The sequence below is a fragment of the Salvelinus namaycush genome, unplaced genomic scaffold (genome assembly GCF_016432855.1).
Source record: "Salvelinus namaycush isolate Seneca unplaced genomic scaffold, SaNama_1.0 Scaffold246, whole genome shotgun sequence".
In the NCBI taxonomy this organism is placed as follows: Eukaryota; Metazoa; Chordata; class Actinopteri; order Salmoniformes; family Salmonidae; genus Salvelinus; species Salvelinus namaycush.
In genome coordinates this window covers 41,338-60,706 of record NW_024059297.1, presented here as the reverse complement: position 1 = coordinate 60,706, position 19,369 = coordinate 41,338, and the positions used below count along the sequence as shown (strand labels likewise).

Here is a 19,369-nt window from a genome sequence, read left to right as displayed (position 1 = left end):
GAGTAACTGGAATTTTCCAACACTATTTCTGTTAAATCAGCCCCATAGTTTGTACGTCTAATACCCTAACCCTGACCCCCTCCTTCTCACAGCTCTATCTCTGTTAACCCCAGATGCCCAACCAAGCGGACCTGTTCTTTATGTTCCATTGCTATGGACCCGTTTCGCCTGATGGTTGTGAAAACCTAAGCTGTGTGTGAATGTCTTGGCGGGGGTTACCGTTAATCAAGCTGCCGTGCCACATAACGTCTGTTCCTGTGAAAACACTGCCTATGCTCTCTTCTCACACAGAAAGCCATCAGGGCCCCCATTAAAGCCATCATTGAGCACAGTTATTTTCTGTGTTTGATAGTACTCCGTGTTTTACTGAGCAAGGCACTGCTCTGAGAGGTGTGTGGCAGGCAGGCTAAGCAGTAGCAGCAGACAGCAGTATGGTGGATTCCGAGTGTTCTATGTGTTCAGTGTGTTCCGCTGCTCCTCCCTCCTCAGGCTGTGGTGGATCTAGTGGCTGGCTGGATTCCAGAACCATGGACTCTACCTTCTGTGCTCCGCTCAATAGCATCATGGGACGCACCCACCACCGAGAGATATGCATTGCTTGATGCTCTCATCTGGTAGCCATGATAGCACATTTGCATACCTAAGTATGTAAAAAGGAGAGATCATTTCAGACCACTGTGCCCATATCGATCCATACTTTTATTCCCTGGGATATTTTACTGATATATATATATTCAGTGCTTTAAAAATATATATATTTCATCTAATTCAGCTCGTGAATATAGTAAGTCCCTATTAAGTGCCAAATAAAGTAACATGGTTGACTGTAACATGGTGGACGATTTTGACAGGGCGAATTGAAGCTTGTTGTGTGCAACAGGGTGTGGCAATTGAATGCAAGCTTCACAAAAAAAATGTGATTGCTAAAACATTTCTAGCATGTCTATCTATGCGTAACAGGGTTGATGTGTTATGCTCAACCCGTGCAGTTTTCCACCACAAAATACTGCAAAATGGCCAAAAAGGGTAGTACCAGCTCACCTGCTTTTACACTTTGACTATTAGATTAGATTATTATTATTTAAACATTTTCAATAATTTATAGTTGGTTTGAGGTTGTTAAGTCATTGAAATTTAGAGCTATTTACCTTTTAAAATATTGTCCTAGTAGTACCAGCTGTGTAATTTACTGATGGTCCCTAACTAGCCCCGAAGGGATATCAAATGTCAAACCAAATTGACCATAAGCATTACGATTAGGTCGAGTGTATCTGCGCTCCGAATTGATGATTACTTGGGTGCTGCCAGGTGTGGGCATGTGGGCAGGATTAAAATAAACCCAACCCACGGAAACTGTTACCGTACCGTTCATTCTGTGACGTACATTTTTTTTCTTATCCTCTCGCAAATGACCAAAATTATCCTATTTACACTTTATAGTAAATTTTGACACTAGAATAAATGTTTCTGTCTCATATGGATGCCATATAGGCCATTTTCAAAACAAGAAGTTGCTTTTTTAGGGGCAATACCTCTTTAAAGGGTACTTCATTTAATATAACAGGCTTTTAACATTCAATAATGGTGTACAATTTCTACTTAAAAGTGACACTTTTTTGTGGAACGACCCACATGCCTTCTTGGGCAAATGTGATTTATGCAAGCCAAGCATATCTAGCCAAAATGCTCACTTTAAACAGTAAGATGCACTGTGCAAAGTGATAATGATGTCATTGCAGATGCTATTTGCCCTGCATTCTAGTGTTGCTTGTATATTTCATGGATGCTGCCTCTCATCTGTGGAATGTCTCTATTAAATTGTTCAAGTGTGCGTGGCCATATTCTGGGTTACATTTGGTTCCGCCACCCCATCTGGTGTTGGCACCAGTCCTCAGTTCTGTTGCCAAAATGCGCTGTAGTTAAAGAAACAGAGGGGAATACATATGTGGCTGATGATGTCGCCTTTAGCCTTGTACACCTACTAACATGATGAAAGAATATTACAGGATGAGAAGGACTTAGGATATGTCCCAAATGGCACCATATTACCTTGATAGTGCATTACTGTTGACCGGAGCCCTATAGGGAATAGGTTGCCATTTGAGACACACCCTAAGTCATTCTCATCCTGTAATATTCTCTCAGCATGTTAGTAGGTGCACTAAAGTCTACATGATGAGAGCCACATATGCATTCCCCTCTGCTTCTTAGTGAACTTTGACCTTATCCACCAGGGATAACATTTTTAAACACCTCTTTCTCTGTTTCCCTTTGAGATTAGTCATATGATGCAATATATAGTACATGTTCAACCACTTGAAGAGTTCATTACCAAAACACTAAATCCACCAATGTTTCACCAGAAATGATTGCTTATGGGTACCTTCATGTCTGTGTAAAATATCACTGTTTTTGGATTTTCAATTAATAGATTTTAGGTGTGTATTAAAATTTGTTTTTCTGCAAAATGCTATGTACCCAAGAATTGTTCTTTAAACAAAGCTAATTTACCAACATGTCTGAAAATGGATATACTGTGGAGCATTTTGGAAAGAAACTCTTCATTTGTTCTAGTCATTCTATACATTCTGAGTGTTCCTTTTGATGTGTTGTGTGCAGGGTTGAACTGGGAGGATATAACATTTATTATCAGACACCTCTTAGTCTCTTCTCCTAACCTGTCTTTTCTTCCTTCCATTGTTTGTCACATAATGAAATACATGCTCAATATATTTATATTAGCTGGTTCTAGTATGACATTATAAGTGTTATTCCTGTTAATGTGTTATGTTCCAGGTTTGACCTGGGAGGATGAGACCGCCCAGCAGATCCTGTCCAAGGAGCTGTCTAAGCTGAGGAAGATCCCCTACAGACGCCTACAGGACTCCAGCCCCCCTGTCTACAGCAGCAGCAAATCCAGGTCACTGTTCTTGGCAGGCAGCACAATCCATTACACATGTGCATTCACACATGGACCAGTGGTGGCTGCTGAGGGGAGGGCGGCTCACAATAATGGCTGGAACAGAGCAAATGGAATGGCATCAAACACATGGGAACCATGTATTTGATACCATTCCACTTATTTCCGCTCCAGCCATTACCAGGAGCCCGTCCTCCCCAATTAAGGTGCCACCAACCTCCTGTGACACGGACACACACCTACAGACAGGCAGGCATGCACGTACTTATGCACACACACACACACACACACACACACACACACACACACACACACACACACACACACACACACACACACACAAACATATACACAAACAAACAAACAAACATATAGTGCAGACCTCAATAGGACATTGATTTACGCTTCAGACTCCAGGAGGGCACATGCAATGAGATGACTGATGGGCTACAGTATCTGCCCTGCCCACCACTGGTTTAGGTCTGAATGGTCTAGTCTATCTCTGGATAGTCCACGTTATCTGTCTCTCTCTCTCACTCTGTTTCTGTGTCTTCATGTGTCTCTTTCTGTCTCTCTCTCGTTCTCTCATTCTCTCTTTCTTTCTCTCTCTCTTTCTGTGTCTTCATGTGTCCCTTTCTGTCTCTCTCTTTCTCTATCTAGTTCTCGCTGTCTCTGTCGCACTCAGCCACACCACTCATTCTTACTCTCTACCTCTGCTTGTCTGGTCCAGGCCCTCTACCCAGGCTATGGACCCAGGAGACCGGAGGATCAAGCCAGTGGAGGTGGAGCTCAGTAGAAACCTCCAGAACTACCTGCAACGTCTGGGCCTCCTTCCCCAGGCCGCCTCCCCCGCCAGACCCAAGAGCCCCAGTAAGGTGAGGGGAGCCACTGACCATCCTCAGGCCCCTTCAGACCCCTCCTTGCACCTGCTTTAGCCTGCGATGAGCTGCTGGACCATGTTTTACTTCTACATGCATGGACATCTCTATATACACACACACACACACACACACTCACAAACACACTAATGTACACACATAGACACACACACACACACACACAAACTGACACAGCGGGAGCTGTGGATCATCTTTAGTACTCTGTATCATTATCTATCCCACTTCTGAAGGTTGGTGAATGAATGGCTGTTGGTTGATGATTGACGGGGATAGTTTCCTGCTGGATTATTATGAGGGAGATAATGCCCACCGAGGGTTCAGGAGTTCAGTTCCTTAATTAATAACGTCCACATGATGGGCTCTGTGTCATTTCTGTCCAGGGGGGTCACCAACATGGCCTAGCTGAATGAGAGGGCCAAACCCCTGCTGAGGGCCAGGCATTGAGGGGTTGGGAAGGGTACCCCTTTATTTATGAAGGATAGGGTTGATGGGAAACAAGGGGGAGTTGCCTTTTGTTTAAGACGAACGTGCGGGAGATGGATGGATCTTGGAATGTTGTTGACCCATCCCTATACTGTACTTCAATAGTAGATCATATAGGCTTATTTTACTGTTAACATTATCAATTAACCTTTCATTTGATGCTGGTGTATTACCTGGGGATTTAAGTGAAGCACTAAGTAAAGACGAACACATTTGTTTATTTGGTCACGGGACTTGCAATACCAGGATAGTGGGTTCCATTCCCGGGACCACCCATACTTAAAATCTATGCATGCATGACTTTAAGTTACTTTGGATAAAAGGGTCTGCTAAATGGTACATATTATTATTATATATGATTTGGTAACGCTTTCTATGAAGTATGTGTATTGTGCTTTATAATGTCATTTATGATGCCTTATAATACACTTATAATGTGTTTATTTATTATCTTGCAGAGTGACCGTTACCCATCTGGGGTCTCCTCTGACTACTACTGGCCAAAGTCCCAGGGAGAGGGAAACTTCTCCCCACTGACGTCCTTCCAGCCTCCCTACCAGGACAGATCTTCTGCGGGGGATGGAGACCTCCTTGTGGCTGCTCTCAGACACTATCTGTCTGGGCAGGTACCATCTCAGACCGGGGTGTCCACCAAGGGCCCGGTCCTGCCCTCCCTTCGCCTACGCCCCTCCTACAGCAACAGTATAGACAGTACTGGGCCTAAAGAGACCTCTCAATCTCAAACACCTAACCTGGACAGACCTCTACTCCTCCAGACAGCTGGAGCCAGCCAACCCTCTGCTCCCAAGGACCCTCTCAGTACAGTGGATGGTATGTGCCTCATTAAAAATGCTTTTACTGTACAAGTTGTTCCTCATTATTTCACTGTGAACAGATGATCACCATTAGTAGTCATGTATGCATCCACTGGAAATAATGGTATAGCATGCTATTAGTTGTTAAAGGAATAATCCACTCAAAATGTGTTTTATTATTCCACTGTTGGTACAGTCCCAAAATGTTTTGCATGTCAGCAATCAAGATATAGAACTTTCAAAACGCTAATGGTCACTGCCGGTGTCATGCATTTAGTATTTCTGCCTGCTTGAACGGCAATAGCTGAGATACACATGAAAACAGGAAATGTTTTCGATGGAACATCTCTCAGAGATGCACAAAAACGATATAACATTTGAAATGGGTGAATCTTCCCTTTCTGTGTAGGAGGGATTAGGAGAAGGGGGATGAGAGGAGGGAAGAGAAGAGGGAATGAGAGAGAGGAAAGGTTAGAGTACCTATGTCAATGGTTGTGTCTCAAATGGCACTATATTCCCTATAAGGCACTACTTTTGATAGTACCCTGGTCTATAGTAGTGTGTTATAGGGAATATACTTCCATTTGAGATGCAACCATTGATATACTGTAGGTACTCTACCATAGTTTTAACCCTTCCTCTCTAATCCCTCTTCTCTCCTCCTCTTATCCCCACTTTTCTTCCTCTCTCCTCCACAGAGGTGTTCATCCAGAAGGTTCTGAAGAATGTGGGCAGACACAACGTGGACGTGGACGACCTGAGTCCTACAGACCTGGACCAACTCTCTACGCTGATCACTGACGCCCTACAGGTAAAATAAACAATAACATCTTGATACTTTTCTTACTAGCTTTCATTTCACTGATTTAGCTGATTTTTGAGGAAGGTTTTACTTGGAATGAATGTGAAATGTGGTTGCCTAACCTAGCTACCTTGTTGAATGTGCACTGTCTGCAGATGTTCTGGATAAAATAATACATGTAAATGCAGGTAGTGGATCAAGAACATACCCACGCCCAGTCCAGAGCAGGACCCAGAGACCTGGGGGAGGAAGGGAACGAGGGGCCTGGAGAAGAAGGGCCTGGGGAACAGGAGGAGAAGGAGGAGAGTGTCCCTCCATCCACCACAGAGAAAACGGCTCCGGAGAGCACTCCAGTAGAGGAGGCTGTGGTCCAAGGTACTCAACCCTGACCGACTGGGAGGAGCCCTCCATCTGTCGTATTATCCCATAGTTCTCTCCAACACCTTTATCTGCTCCTTGTCTATCGATGCCAACTTCAGGGTGACTGGTTCAGATTGGCTGTTCTGTTCATTTTAAATGCAGTCAGACTTACTAGCAAAAAGAATCAGCTGAAAACGGTGAAAGGGAGAGTATACTGTATCTGCATGTTATTTGAGATATGCAAAGTTGGTGTGCTTGCTGCTTAATATTATTCTTGTTGTCAGTAAACATAGTAATTCTGTGTAATTTCCTGACAGAGCGACAAATGGAGGGAGACAGAGAGCCAGCAGACTCCAATGACAAGGTACCACATTTGGACTCTTAAAGAGATAAATGGTTTGAAAGCTGAGTGTAAAATGTCAAACGGAAGACTTACATTCCAAACGGTAATTTTATACTGTGTGTAGGGTATCAATCATCCAGATAAGATGTTTTTCAAAAGGAGTTTAGTAATTTGATGCTACATCTGCAATGTAGACAGTAAACCAGTTGGTATACACAACTTAGAGAAGAAGTCGATTTTTTAAAACTGATTAAAAACTTTTCAAGTGTTGTATTGACTGATTTTTCATCTGAGAAAGTTGATGCTGTCAATTTGCAGTCCTATCTTTCAGATTATGATTATTGACTTGTATCCTATCGCTCCATGTATTCTTAGACTTTGATGAGAGAAGCAAATCGCCTCTTCTCCTCTATCAAAACAGTTCCTTTATTCAGTACACAAGTACTAGAAAATATTTGTCTCATCATAATCAAGATGAGAAAAAGCCATGGTGCAATTATTATTTGAGTCGTATTTGTTGTCTTTCTGAGATCACCATGACTTGGGATCACCATGACCTGGGATCACCATGACTTGGGATCAACATGACCTGGGATCACCATGACTTGGGATCACCATGACTTGGGATCACCATGACTTGGGATCACCATGACTTGGGATCACCATGACTTGGGATCAACATGACCTGGGATCACCATGACTTGGGATCACCATGACCTGGGATCACCATGACTTGGGATCACCATGACTTGGGATCACCATGACCTGGGATAACCATGACTTGGGATCACCATGACCTGGGATAACCATGACTTGGGATCAACATGACTTGGGATCAACATGGGATCACCATGGCCTGGGATCACCATGACTTGGGATCACCATGACTTGGGATCACCATGACTTGGGATCACCATGGCCTGGGATCACCATGACCTGGGATCACCATGACTTGGGATCTCCATGACTTGGGATCACCATGACATTGTTCTGTGTTATTTCAGCCCCAAGATGCCGGCAGCTTATTTGGCAAGCTGCTGGTGTACCTGGATAAGATTGAGTCCCCAGCCCAGAGAGAGCCCCCAGGCTGGGCTGGTGTGGGTGCAGGGCTGGGTGAGGGGAGAGGTGTTGGTCTGGAGAACGTACATAGTAGGACCACTCAGGCTGAGGTGAGGACCACAATGAGTAAGGGACTAAGTACAGAGGTAGACCAGCTTCAATATTGCAGATCGATTGTGGCTTCCATCAATGTAATTATCTGCATAATTTCCAATTCCCCATATAAATAAAACATTTTTTAAATATATCTATATTTTTTTTATTTTCCCCTAACCCTACCACCCCTCCCCTAATTGGAGTAAACTAATGGACAACAACACTTAGGTTTCTACTTCCAGATTATACATACTAAATACATTTTTGTTGTTCAACTTTTTTGTTTAACCTCAATTTCTTTAAATGCATTGTATCCACATGTGTGGTTGAATTGTGTTTTTAAATGGTCAAATAAATCGAATCAAATCAAGGTGGCAGTGCAGAAGAAGTCGACCCACTCGACGGACATGGAGGAGGTGGCTGCCGTGGAGGGCTGGATCCAGGCAATGGAGCCTCCTGCTGCCAAGGTGGTCTACCAGGAGCCCCATAAGAAGAAAGTGAACGTCCAGGAGCTGCAGCTAGATGTCAAAGCTGCTGTGGACACGAAGAAGACTGATGATGACTACGGTTATGTCATCACCGACACTGAGTGAGTAGTGCCTGTCATAAACAATGAATGAGGCAACCACAGCTAATCAATCAATGTTCTACAGTATGTCTTTATGGAATTGCATTTAGTACAGTACAAAGGAGTCTTTTTTTAGTCCAGGGTCATCTGTGGTGAATTTACAGGTGTCAACATGTTGCATTGCGTCGCTGTCTGATGAAAACGCATATATTTCTTTACATTACATTTAATGAAAGCAGTAACTCCCCTCAATGTACTCTGAACATTTCATGACTCTAGGACCAAGGAAATGTATTCAAAATAGCTTCTGAAGTCTCATAAATGTATGTTTGTTCATATATGGTAATTTTTCTACATTTCCTGAAAAGTTTCTGTTTTGGAGATGTTTTCATCAGACAGCGACGATTGGGTAAGTTTGATCAGTAGCAACAATTTGGCTCCATTGGTGCAGTTCTGTTTATACTTTTGATGGTCTTTTTGTTTTTGTTTTGAATAAGCATAGCTGAAGTTGCTGTAAAACCAACCATTACAAATGGAGACAGAAATGTGTTTTAGATGCTAGACAACCAGAGGCCTACTGTGACCCTGTGTCTGCCAACAGAGATGTTCTCATTACTCCACTCCTGCCCCCTATCCAACCTGGCGGTGCCCTGCATTTCCCAGGAACCATTTTGAAAATAAAACATTGGCATTTCTCATTCCTCATTTTAACAAAGTGTTTGTGTCACTTTTGGGAAAGTAATTCCATGATGTTTTCAAAAAAGTATTTTACTCGCGCTGTTTGACATACTGTATATTTTAATTTATTACCATAGATTATTTTAAGTTTCAATACTGGACTCATTTATGCATGAATGTTTATCATTCATTTATTTAGTATTTGCAATTTTATTTCAATTTATCAAGACCATACCCCAGTGTGGTATATCATATGCATGTATAATAAACATCTTACAAGCGTATCATTCAGTAAATATTAGATCATGATTTGATGGTGTTCAGGTTCAAGTCCTTCTCCAGGGCACAGAACCCACAGTCCATCAGGCCACGCTGTACTGGAGCCCATGTCCCTTCACTGGGGCTGGGGATGGGGGCTGTGCTGCTGCTAGGAAATATCACTATCTGAATATATAATGTCTCTAGAATTCTTGCTTTAATCTCCATACTCCTGTTATGTGATACACTAGGACAGTATGGTTTATAGCTCTAAACGGTATGGCTTATCACCACCAACAGGAGGAAATATAATCGAGGAAAACTGAGACATGTACTGCTATACTGTACGCACAGTAGCCTGGTAGCAGGTACTCCTAATGGCCCTGGTCAAAAGTAGTGTACTACTACTATGTATAGTAGGGAATAGGGTGTCATTTGGGACTCAGACCCTATAAGCTATAGGCAGGGCTGAACTGAACCACTGTGGTGTGGCTACACCATTACACCTCCTCACCATCCCATCTGCACCTCTCTGTCTGGCCTATAGTCTGAGAGAGGGCCTGTGTATCAAATTGCACCCTGTTCCCTATATAGTGCATTACTTTTGACCAGGGCTCTGGTAAAAAGTATTGCACTAGATATCGAATAGGGTGTCATTTTGGAACACGTTCAGCGCACACAGGCGATTCATCATGACAGAGGGAACTCCTGCTCCCCCAGCTCTCACACCTCACCCCCGCATGATGTCCTCACTCTCTGTCTCCCTCTCCCTCAACTACCTATCTGGCTCTCTTGTCTTTGGCCCTCACTCCCTTCCCCCCTCCCTCCTCCCCTCCCCTCCCCCTCCCTCCCTCCCTCCCTCCCTCCCTCCCTCCCTCCCTCCCTCCCTCCCTCCCTCCCTCCCTCCCTCCCTCCCTCCCTCCATCCCCCTGACCTCCGTGCCTGTCTCCCCACTCATGTCCCCATTCCTCTCTTCTGTGTGTGACAGGAATGTAATGTGTGGGAGCGCTCACCCACACTTAACAGGCTTAGGTATCAACTCTGTGGGGACCTTTAGGAGAAAGGCCAGTATTGATGAACTCTATTTTTCTCTCCACAGTGCATTGCAGACTGATGAGGGCCTCCACTTGATGGAGATTCTGACACGACGCGCCAAGCTGCAGATGACTGACTTCCTGGAGCTCTCGTACGTATTTTTGGTGGTGATTGTTTTATAAATCTTTCACACACTCAATACAAACAACAACCAGTACAGACCCAACCAACAGAGTCAACACCACTCTTGTATGTATTTAACCTTTTTATGTAACTCTATTCATTTTTGGTTGCATGCTTAAAAGGCATGACTAGATTTTCCTCAGAAAGCTTATACGATTCAGGGCAGAATCTAAAATGGGCATCTTTAAATAGTAATTCCCTATAGCAGGTACAGTGCATTCTGAAAGTATTGAGACCCCTTGACTTTTTCCACATTTTGTTACGTTACAGCCTTATTCTAAAATGGATTCCATTGGTTTTATTCCTCATCAATCTACACACAATACCCCATAATGACGAAGCAAAAAACATGTATTTTTTATTTTTGCTAATTTATTATAAATAAATAACAGGTATCACATTTACCTGCACCGGGCCTCCCACTCCCTTTTCTATTCTGGTTAGAGACAGTTTGCGCTGTTCTGTGAAGGGAGTAGTGCACAGCGTTGTACGAGATCTTCAGTTTCTTGGCAATTTCTCGCATGGAATAGCCTTAATTTGTTAGAACAAGAATAGGCTGACGAGTTTCAGAAGACAGGTCTTTGTTTCTGGCCATTTTGAGCCTGTAATCGAACCCACAAATGCTGATGCTCCAGATACTGAACTAGTCTAAAGAAGGCCAGTTTTATTGCTTCTTTAATCAGGACAACAGTTTTCAGCTGTGCTAACATAATTGCAAAAGGGTTTTCTAATGATCATTTAGCCTTTTAAAATGATAAACTTGGATTAGCTAACATAACGTGCCATTGGAACACAGGAGTGATGGTTGCTGATAATGGGCCTCTGTACGCCTATGTAGATATTCCATTAAAAAATGTGCCATTTCCAGCTACAATAGTCATTTACAACATTAACAATGTCTACACTGTATTTCTGATCAATTTGATGTTATTTTAAAGGGTAAAAAATGCGCTTTTCTTTCAAAAACAAGGACATTTCTAAGTGACCCCAAACTTTTGAACGGTAGTGTACATAAGTGTTCAGACCCTTTACTCAGTACTGGGTTGAAGCACATATGGCAGCGTTTACAGCCTCGAGTCTTCTTGGGTATGACGCTATAAGCTTGCCACAGCTGTATTTGGGGAGTTTCTCCCATTCTTTTCTGAAGATCTTTTCAAGCTCTGTCAGATTGGATGGGGAGTGTCGCTGCACAGCTATTTTCAGGTCTCTCCAGAGATGTTCGATCAGGTTCAAGTCCGGTCTCAAGCTGGGCCACTCAAGGACAGTCAGAGACTTGTCCCGAAGCCACTTAGCCCCAGTCTGAGCTCCTGAGCGCTCTGGAGCAGGTTTTTATCAAGGATCTCACTGTACTTTACTCTGTTAATCTTTGCCTCGATCCTGACCATTCTCCCAGTCCCTGCTGCTGAAAAACATCCCAACAGCATGATGCTGCCACCTCCTTTCTTCACATTAGGGATGGTGCCAGGTTTCCTCCAGATGTGACGCTTGGCATTCAGGCCAAAGAGGTCAATCTTGGTTTCAACAGACAAGAGACTCGTGTTTCTCATGGTCAGAGTCGATTAGGTGCCTTTTGGCAAACTCCAAGCGGGCTGTCATGTGCCTTTTACTGAGGAGTGGCTTCCGTTTTGCCACTCTACCATAAAGGCCTGATTGGTGGAGTGCTGCAGGAGTGGTTGTCCTTCTGGAAGGTTCTCCTATCTCCTCAAAGGAACTCTGGAGCTCTGTCACAGTGACCATCGGGTTCTTGGTCACCTCCCTGACCAAGGCACTTCTCCCCCGATTGCTCAGGTTGGCTGGGCGGCCAGCCTTAGGAAGAGTCTTGGTGGTTCCAAACTTCTTCCATTTAAGAATGATGGAGGCCTCTGTCTTCTTGGGGTCCTTTAATGCTGGAGACATTTTTGGTACCCTTCCCCAGATCTGTGCCTAAACACAATATTGTCTCGGAGCTCTACAGACAATTCCTTCGACCTCATGGCTTGGTATTTTCTCTGACATGCACTGTCAACTGTGGGACCTTATATAGACAGGTGTGTGCCTTTCCAAATAATGTCCAATCAATTGAATTTACCACAGGTGGACTCCAATCAAGTTGTAGAAACATCACAAGGATGATCAATGGAAACAGGATGCATCTGAGCTCAATTTTGTGTATCATAGCAAAAGGTCTGAATACTTATGTAAATAAGGTATTTCTGTTTTTTATTTTTAATACATTTGCAAAAATTTCTAAAACCCTGTTTTCACTTTGTCATTATGGGGTATTGTGTGAAGATTGATGCATTTTTTTTTTTATTTAATCCATTTTAGAATAAGGCTGTAATGTAACAACATGTAGAAAAGGGGTCTGAATACTTTCCGAATGCACTGTAGATAGGTAAACATCAACTGAATAATGCAGACTGAAGTGCAGAGCAGTGCATGGAGAGAGTTTATACAATATACTGTAGAAAAATACCTAAAACCAAACAGCTATGTTTTAGGTGGCAAGTGCACCATGTCATGTCAAACGTTACCTGAGGGGCTTAAAAAACTTTTTTGCCAAAAATAAATGAATATAATAAAACAGGAACACTCAAATCATTTAAACCGTCTAACAGGTTGAAAGCCTAAGAAATGCACCCTTAGTGAGAAATAAGATATCCAGGGACACTTGTCTTATTCTTATTCTGTAAACATTCGAGCTGGAGGGTGAAGATGGGAAACTTGCTCATGCACATTATTGACATGAGGCGCCATATACTGTAGAGTCGTGGCTGCAATCATTTATTAACGAGAATGAACTTTTCATGAACCTCCCTCTCTTTCTCCAAAATCGTTATGTTTTTCCACGCAGGTATCTGACTTTGAACACCACACACTCGCGCACACATACACACACATGCAATGAGGCTTTTAAAGCCATCCACAACAGAAATGAGAATCTACTGACATACTGTGATGGTCTGTGTGTTCAGTGGCATCTCTTTCAAATACTCTCACCAACAGCTACTCTACACACATTTGACATACAAATGCACAGCTATATATTGCACCGAAGCACATTATACAAAGATGACATTCAAAATAACATCAAAGAGAAAATCATATCCACGTTCTATAGAAACATGATGCCATAACATGTCATATGTTTACTTCCCCAACTGCCATGCCCTGTACCCCACAACTACACACAGCTTTACAATGGGCCACATTCTTCATGACTTATATTCAAGTCTGACATTGTGGTCATTGTAATGCATTCATTCATCAGATGAACATACACTGCTATACTTAATAAGCGTAGCAGTATGTATGCAGTAACAATTTACCGCCACAAATGCAATGGTGACGTAACATGCTGATGAAAGGCATAAGAAAGAGAGTGTTGTATGGGCTGGTAGGACCCCTTTGTGTCTTTCTAACTACTAAGCTTGATTGTTGGCGGTACAGGTAGCGATTGGCCGACTCTGTATCATATGACCCTGTTTGTAAGGTTCTGAAAATGACATTGTTTCTGAAGCACCTCACGGCACTAGGGCGGTTTACACTGCTCATGGGTGGCCCTACAGGGCCGGACTAATGTACCTTTTGTCTTTATCCCTTTCTGGAGCTGAAAGGGCGTTGGTATGGGAGAGTGATAGATTGGGTGGGAGAGAGCCGGGGCCCTTTGTTAGAGCTCCGAGCCGGCCCAACAGGGGGCGCAGTCTGGACAATTTGTCGAAGCCGCCACGCTTATTTTATTTCCTGCTCCTTGCAGCTAACCGCTGCCACTGCTAGACCACGACTCCACCTAGGAGCCTGGGAGAATGGCCCTCCCAGCATGGCTCCTCTCACCCTTCATGTTGACTCATTTGTGTAAGCATGACTTAGTCCTGTAGGGCTTTGAAATGAGTGTCTATCATGTTTTTCATATTGAAGGAAAATATAGATGCATACAAACAGGGTAATTCAATGTTACTGTAGTACTAACATAGTATGCAAGACACAAGGCCAAACATTACACACACAAGTTAATCAATCATAATATCCATTATTATTTATTATGACTGATGATTCACAGAGGAGACTCTGCCAGAATCGTCTCATAATATCTGGAATTGATCATGTCAGGCCTGAGCGGTTGAAAGCAGAGACGTTAGTTTTGATATGTGGGTGGTTTGCTTCAGAACCATCTAGCATTAGTTCCCTCTGAATAATAGTTGTTGTGCAACCATTACTGACTTCAGTCAGACTCCAATTTGAAAAAACATGGGGTGACGTAATGTCTGACTTCAGCTCATTTCAAAGAATAACCACTAGGTGGGGAGATGCATCAATGCTGGCTGCTTGTAATGCGGTCTATATAATACTGAACAGACATGAACTCATTTACTGTCACAGTAGAATCATAGATTATGATGGTTGATGAACAATGACAGTTTGACATTCCGATACTTGATGTTGTAATGTACAGTAACTGGCCAGTCAAAAATAATGATTATATTTGTGTTCTAACAGACTAATATTGAGTTTTTCGCTTCGACAGTGGAGTAATACTGTACTAAAGAAAAGCATGAGCTTCAGTTTGAAAACCACAGTCATTTTTTACTTTTGCTGTGTTGAATTTTGAAAAACGTTCAGTGGGTGGCTGTGGCGTAGGTCAGGAAACATATCAATGTGTTATAAAGTCACAATGAGTGATATTCCTCTTCAACCGCTAATAGACCGCTATGGCAGGTTGATCTATCTCCTAATATATGTGATACATCTTTACATCTAGAGCTTTACGGAGGTAAATATAATATTATGGTTGAATGGCTGGCTGCTGGTTGAGGTACTCTCCACACATTGCAAGAGATCTTCATCTCCTGGCTGGATACATTCTGAGTCTTTGACTTCAACATAGAGCAAAGCACTTTCTGTTCAATAAAATCTCCAGCATTTTATATTCGATATGTTGCCATTACCTGTTTTTATTCAGGGTGGTTCACCCATGCCCTCCTCCATCACTTTTAGCCATTTTAAGCTCAATATAGTACCTGGCCAGTGTCCACCCTAGTTTTGCTCTTTGGAAAGACATTGTGAGGGGAAAATAATATTTGTACATTTTATTTGTACAGCACTTTTCATTACGCACAAAATTCATAAAGTTCTGTACATCAGAAATTATCCCTATGACTGTCGGTGAAGGGACAAGCATTAGGTATGTGTATCTCATTGTAGACCAAAACCCCCGTCCGTGTCATTTGTTGTTTGTAAAATGCCTGGAGGCACATTGAGATTCAAGAGGGTATCTGGCGGCTCCTGTGGCTACAGGGAATCTAACAGGCGGGGAAGCCAGAGGTGAAATAGTATCCAAGCACCGTGTGTGTACGGCTCTGCTTTAATGACCTGAGCTGCTTTTTTAAGGCAAGACGGTAGAAAAATAATGCTTCACCACAATGAAAAATAGATGCCTGCTTGTGTTTGGAGTGTCTCATCTCACTGTGTGTGTGTGTGTGTGTGTGTGTGTGTGTGTGTGTGTGTGTGTGTGTGTGTGTGTGTGTGTGTGTGTGTGTGTGTGTGTGTGTGTGTGTGTGTGTGTGTGTGTGTGTGTGTGTGTGTGTGTGTGTTTTTATTTTATTTTATTTATTTTTATTTTTTACAGAGTGGTAGGCCCAGCTGTGACCTTCAGAGTGCGACCTAATGCCCAGAACGTCAGCACCGCAGATGTGGCCAATGTAGCAGGTAGGTCAGAGCTTTTCTGACAGATAAATGTGATGTAATGTATGAAGAATTTCATTCGAAAACGCTATATATACAATTTCAGAAATGTTGGTAAATATGCTTTTTTGTTTAAAGAACTTATAAAAGAGATTGGTGTTAAATGACAGAAATGTATTGATTTGAAACCTATCACTAGATAGTTTCATTTCAGAGAGACAAACAATCACATTTTGTTGCAAAACAAGATATATCCGCCTAACTCTCAGAGAAAATAGTAACACTTTTATTTTTTTATTTAACTACCAATTTAGTTTAGAACAAATTCTTATTTACAATGATGGCCTACCCCGGCGCAACCCGGATGATGCTGGGCCAATTGTGCGCTGCCCTATGGGACTCCCAATCACAGCCTGATGTGATACAGCTTGGATTTGAACCAGGGACTGTAGTGACGCATCTTGCACTGAGATGCAGTGCCTTAGACCGCTGCTCGACTCGGGAGCACTGCAAGGTTTTACACTGTCAAATGTGACAAAAAAATTATAATAATATAAAGAACTGCACAAATGATACATTTGTAACATCGTTATATACAAAAAATGATCTGTGAAATAATATGAGATCCCATCTGGGCTGTCGTCAAAAGTAGTGCACAATAGGGATTATGGTGTCATTTGGGACAAGGCCCAACTCTAATCATCAAGTACTATAGCATGAGGCTAGATTTATGATGTGTTGAATTTAAATGTATAGGATACGAACATTCCATTCCAGCTAAACACGTGATATATAGAGTTTTGCAACAAAACCAATTGTTATACACATCTAAAATCTATGAATAAAAAATCTGAGGACAGTAATATTTTTTACACACACATAAAGGTACCAATAAGCAATCATTTCTCATGAAAAAACACAAATGTGAAAAATTGTTGGATAAAGCTTTTGGAAATAAACTCTTCATATATAACTTTACAAAAAAATAAATATCTTGTGCTTTAGTGGAACATGTTGGATCTGAAATGGACATTTGACCTTTTATCAAATATCCAAGGTTTTGATGTCATGTTGGATCTGAAATTAACATTTGACCTTTTATCAGATATCACAACGTTTTTGTTGTTTACTCTCTGAGAAATAAACTCAGCAAAAAAAGAAACGTCCTCTCACTGTCAACTGCGTTTATTTTCAGAAAACTTAGCATTTGTAAATATTTGTATGAACATAACAAGATTCAACAACTGAGACATAAACTGAACAAGTTCCACATACATGTGACTAACAGAAATTGAATAATGTGTCCCTGAACAAAGGGGGGGTCAAAATCAAAAGTAACAGTCAGTATCTGGTGTGGCCACCAGCTGCATTAAGTACTGCAGTGAATCTCCTCCTCATGGACTGCACCAGATTTGCCAGTTCTTGCTGTGAGATGTTACCCCACTCTTCCACCAAGACACCTGCAAGTTCCTGGACATTTCTGGGGGGAATGGCCCTAGCCCTCACCCTCCGATCCAACAGGTCCCAGACGTGCTCAATGGGATTGAGATCCGGGCTCTACGCTGGCCATGGCAGAACACTGACATTCCTGTCTTGCAGGAAATCACCCACAGAATGAGCAGTATGGCTGGTGGCATTGTCATGCTGGAGGGTCATGTCAGGATGAGCCTGCAGGAAGGGTACCACATGAGGGAGGAGGATGTCTTCCCTGTAACGCACAGCGTTGAGATTGCCTGCAATGACAAGCTCAGTCCGATGATGCTGTGCCACACCGCCCCAGACCACGACGGACCCTCCACCTCCAAATGGATCCCGCTCCAGAGCACAGGCCTCGGTGTAACGCTCATTCCTTCGACGATAAACGCGAATCCGACCATATCCCCTGGTGAGACAAAACCGTGACTCGTCAGAGAAGAGCACTTTTTGCCAGTCCTGTCTGGTCCAGCGACAGCGACGTTGTTGCCGCTGATGTCTGGTGAGGACCTGCCTTACAACAGGCCTACAAGCCCTCAATCCAGCCTCTCTCAGCCTATTGCGGACAGTCTGAGCTCTGATGGAGGGATTGTGCATTCCTGGTGTAACTCGGGCAGTTGTTGTTACCATACTGTACCTGTCCGGCAGGTGTGATGTTCAGATGTACCGATCCTGTGCAGGTGTTGTTACACGTGATCTGCCACTGCGAGGACGATCAGCTGTCTGTCCTGTCTCCACGTAGCGCTGTGTTAGGCATATCACAGTACTGACATTGCAATTTATTTCCCTGGCCACATCTGCAGTCCTCATGCCTCCTTGCAGCATACCTAAAGCACGTTCACGCAGATGAGCAGGCACCCTGGGCATCTTTCTTTTGGTGTTTTTCAGAGTCAGTAGAAAGGCCTCTTTAGTGTCCTAAGTTTTCATAACTGTGACCTTAATTGCCTACCGTCTGTAAGCTGTTAGTGTCTTAACGACCGTTCCACAGGTACATGTTCATTAATTGTTTATGGTTCATTGAACAAGCATGGGAAACAGTGTTTAAACCCTTTACAATGAAGATCTGTGAAGTTTTTGGTTATTTTTACGAATTATCTTTGAAAGACAGGGTCCTGAAAAAGGAGCGTTTCTTTTTTTGCTGAGTGTAATTCACAGTTTTGATGGGTTCCTATTGAAAGCTCTCCGTAAAGACCACTGGTAATGGAGATGTGTGTCATTGGGAAGAAGACTAAAGTCAGAATGACATCCATTAAGCGTTCTTAGGAAGCCTCCCTTCAGTGTAATATGCTGTAGCTTTGACCTCTGTACTATGCACCAATCACATTCCTCTATGGTGAATTAAGTACAGATATGTGTTGTCAAAGATTCCATGGAAATTAGAGAGAATAGCTGTATTTGAGCTGCGTGTGGTTAGTATTACTGACAAACGTACAGGGCTGCTTCAACAGGTACCAGGAAAATATGGATATAAAAATGAGAAGGTCATGTTTTTCCTGATTGTCTTAGATAAATATGACATGCTTACCATTATTGTATAGGACTTTTTAGCTCTGGTCAAAAGTAGTGCGCACTGTAAAGGGAATAGCAATATAAATGGAATGTCATTCCCTGGGAGGGACCTGGCTAGATTCTCAAAATGATCCCTGGCTGGGGCCTGGCTGAGACTACCTCCTCCAAATCACGTACACACGCAGACACACACACACACAAGTTACATGAATAGCTAAACCTAGTTT

General features: G+C 42.7%; 1 protein-coding gene across 4 annotated transcripts in view; it reads left to right on the top strand.

The window, feature by feature from the left end:
• The window catches only part of LOC120038985 (receptor-type tyrosine-protein phosphatase N2-like), a 70,434-nt gene extending 53,897 nt beyond the window's left edge, over positions 1–16,537 (top strand). For 3 of the 4 annotated variants that reach the window (XM_038984512.1, XM_038984513.1, XM_038984511.1), the window contains 10 exons: positions 2,797–2,920; positions 3,651–3,795; positions 4,761–5,133; positions 5,816–5,928; positions 6,108–6,294; positions 6,597–6,643; positions 7,627–7,791; positions 8,149–8,366; positions 10,381–10,467; positions 16,105–16,536. In XM_038984512.1, the coding sequence (XP_038840440.1) occupies positions 2,797–2,920; positions 3,651–3,795; positions 4,761–5,133; positions 5,816–5,928; positions 6,108–6,294; positions 6,597–6,643; positions 7,627–7,791; positions 8,149–8,366; positions 10,381–10,467; positions 16,105–16,204 (1,559 nt within the window). In that variant the 3' untranslated portion in view covers positions 16,205–16,536. Of the gene's footprint in view, positions 1–2,796; positions 2,921–3,650; positions 3,796–4,760; positions 5,134–5,815; positions 5,929–6,107; positions 6,295–6,596; positions 6,644–7,626; positions 7,792–8,148; positions 8,367–10,380; positions 10,468–16,104 lie in introns of all 4 variants that reach the window. The other variant, XM_038984510.1, reaches the window with a different exon arrangement.
• Positions 16,538–19,369: the final 2,832 nt, after the last annotated feature.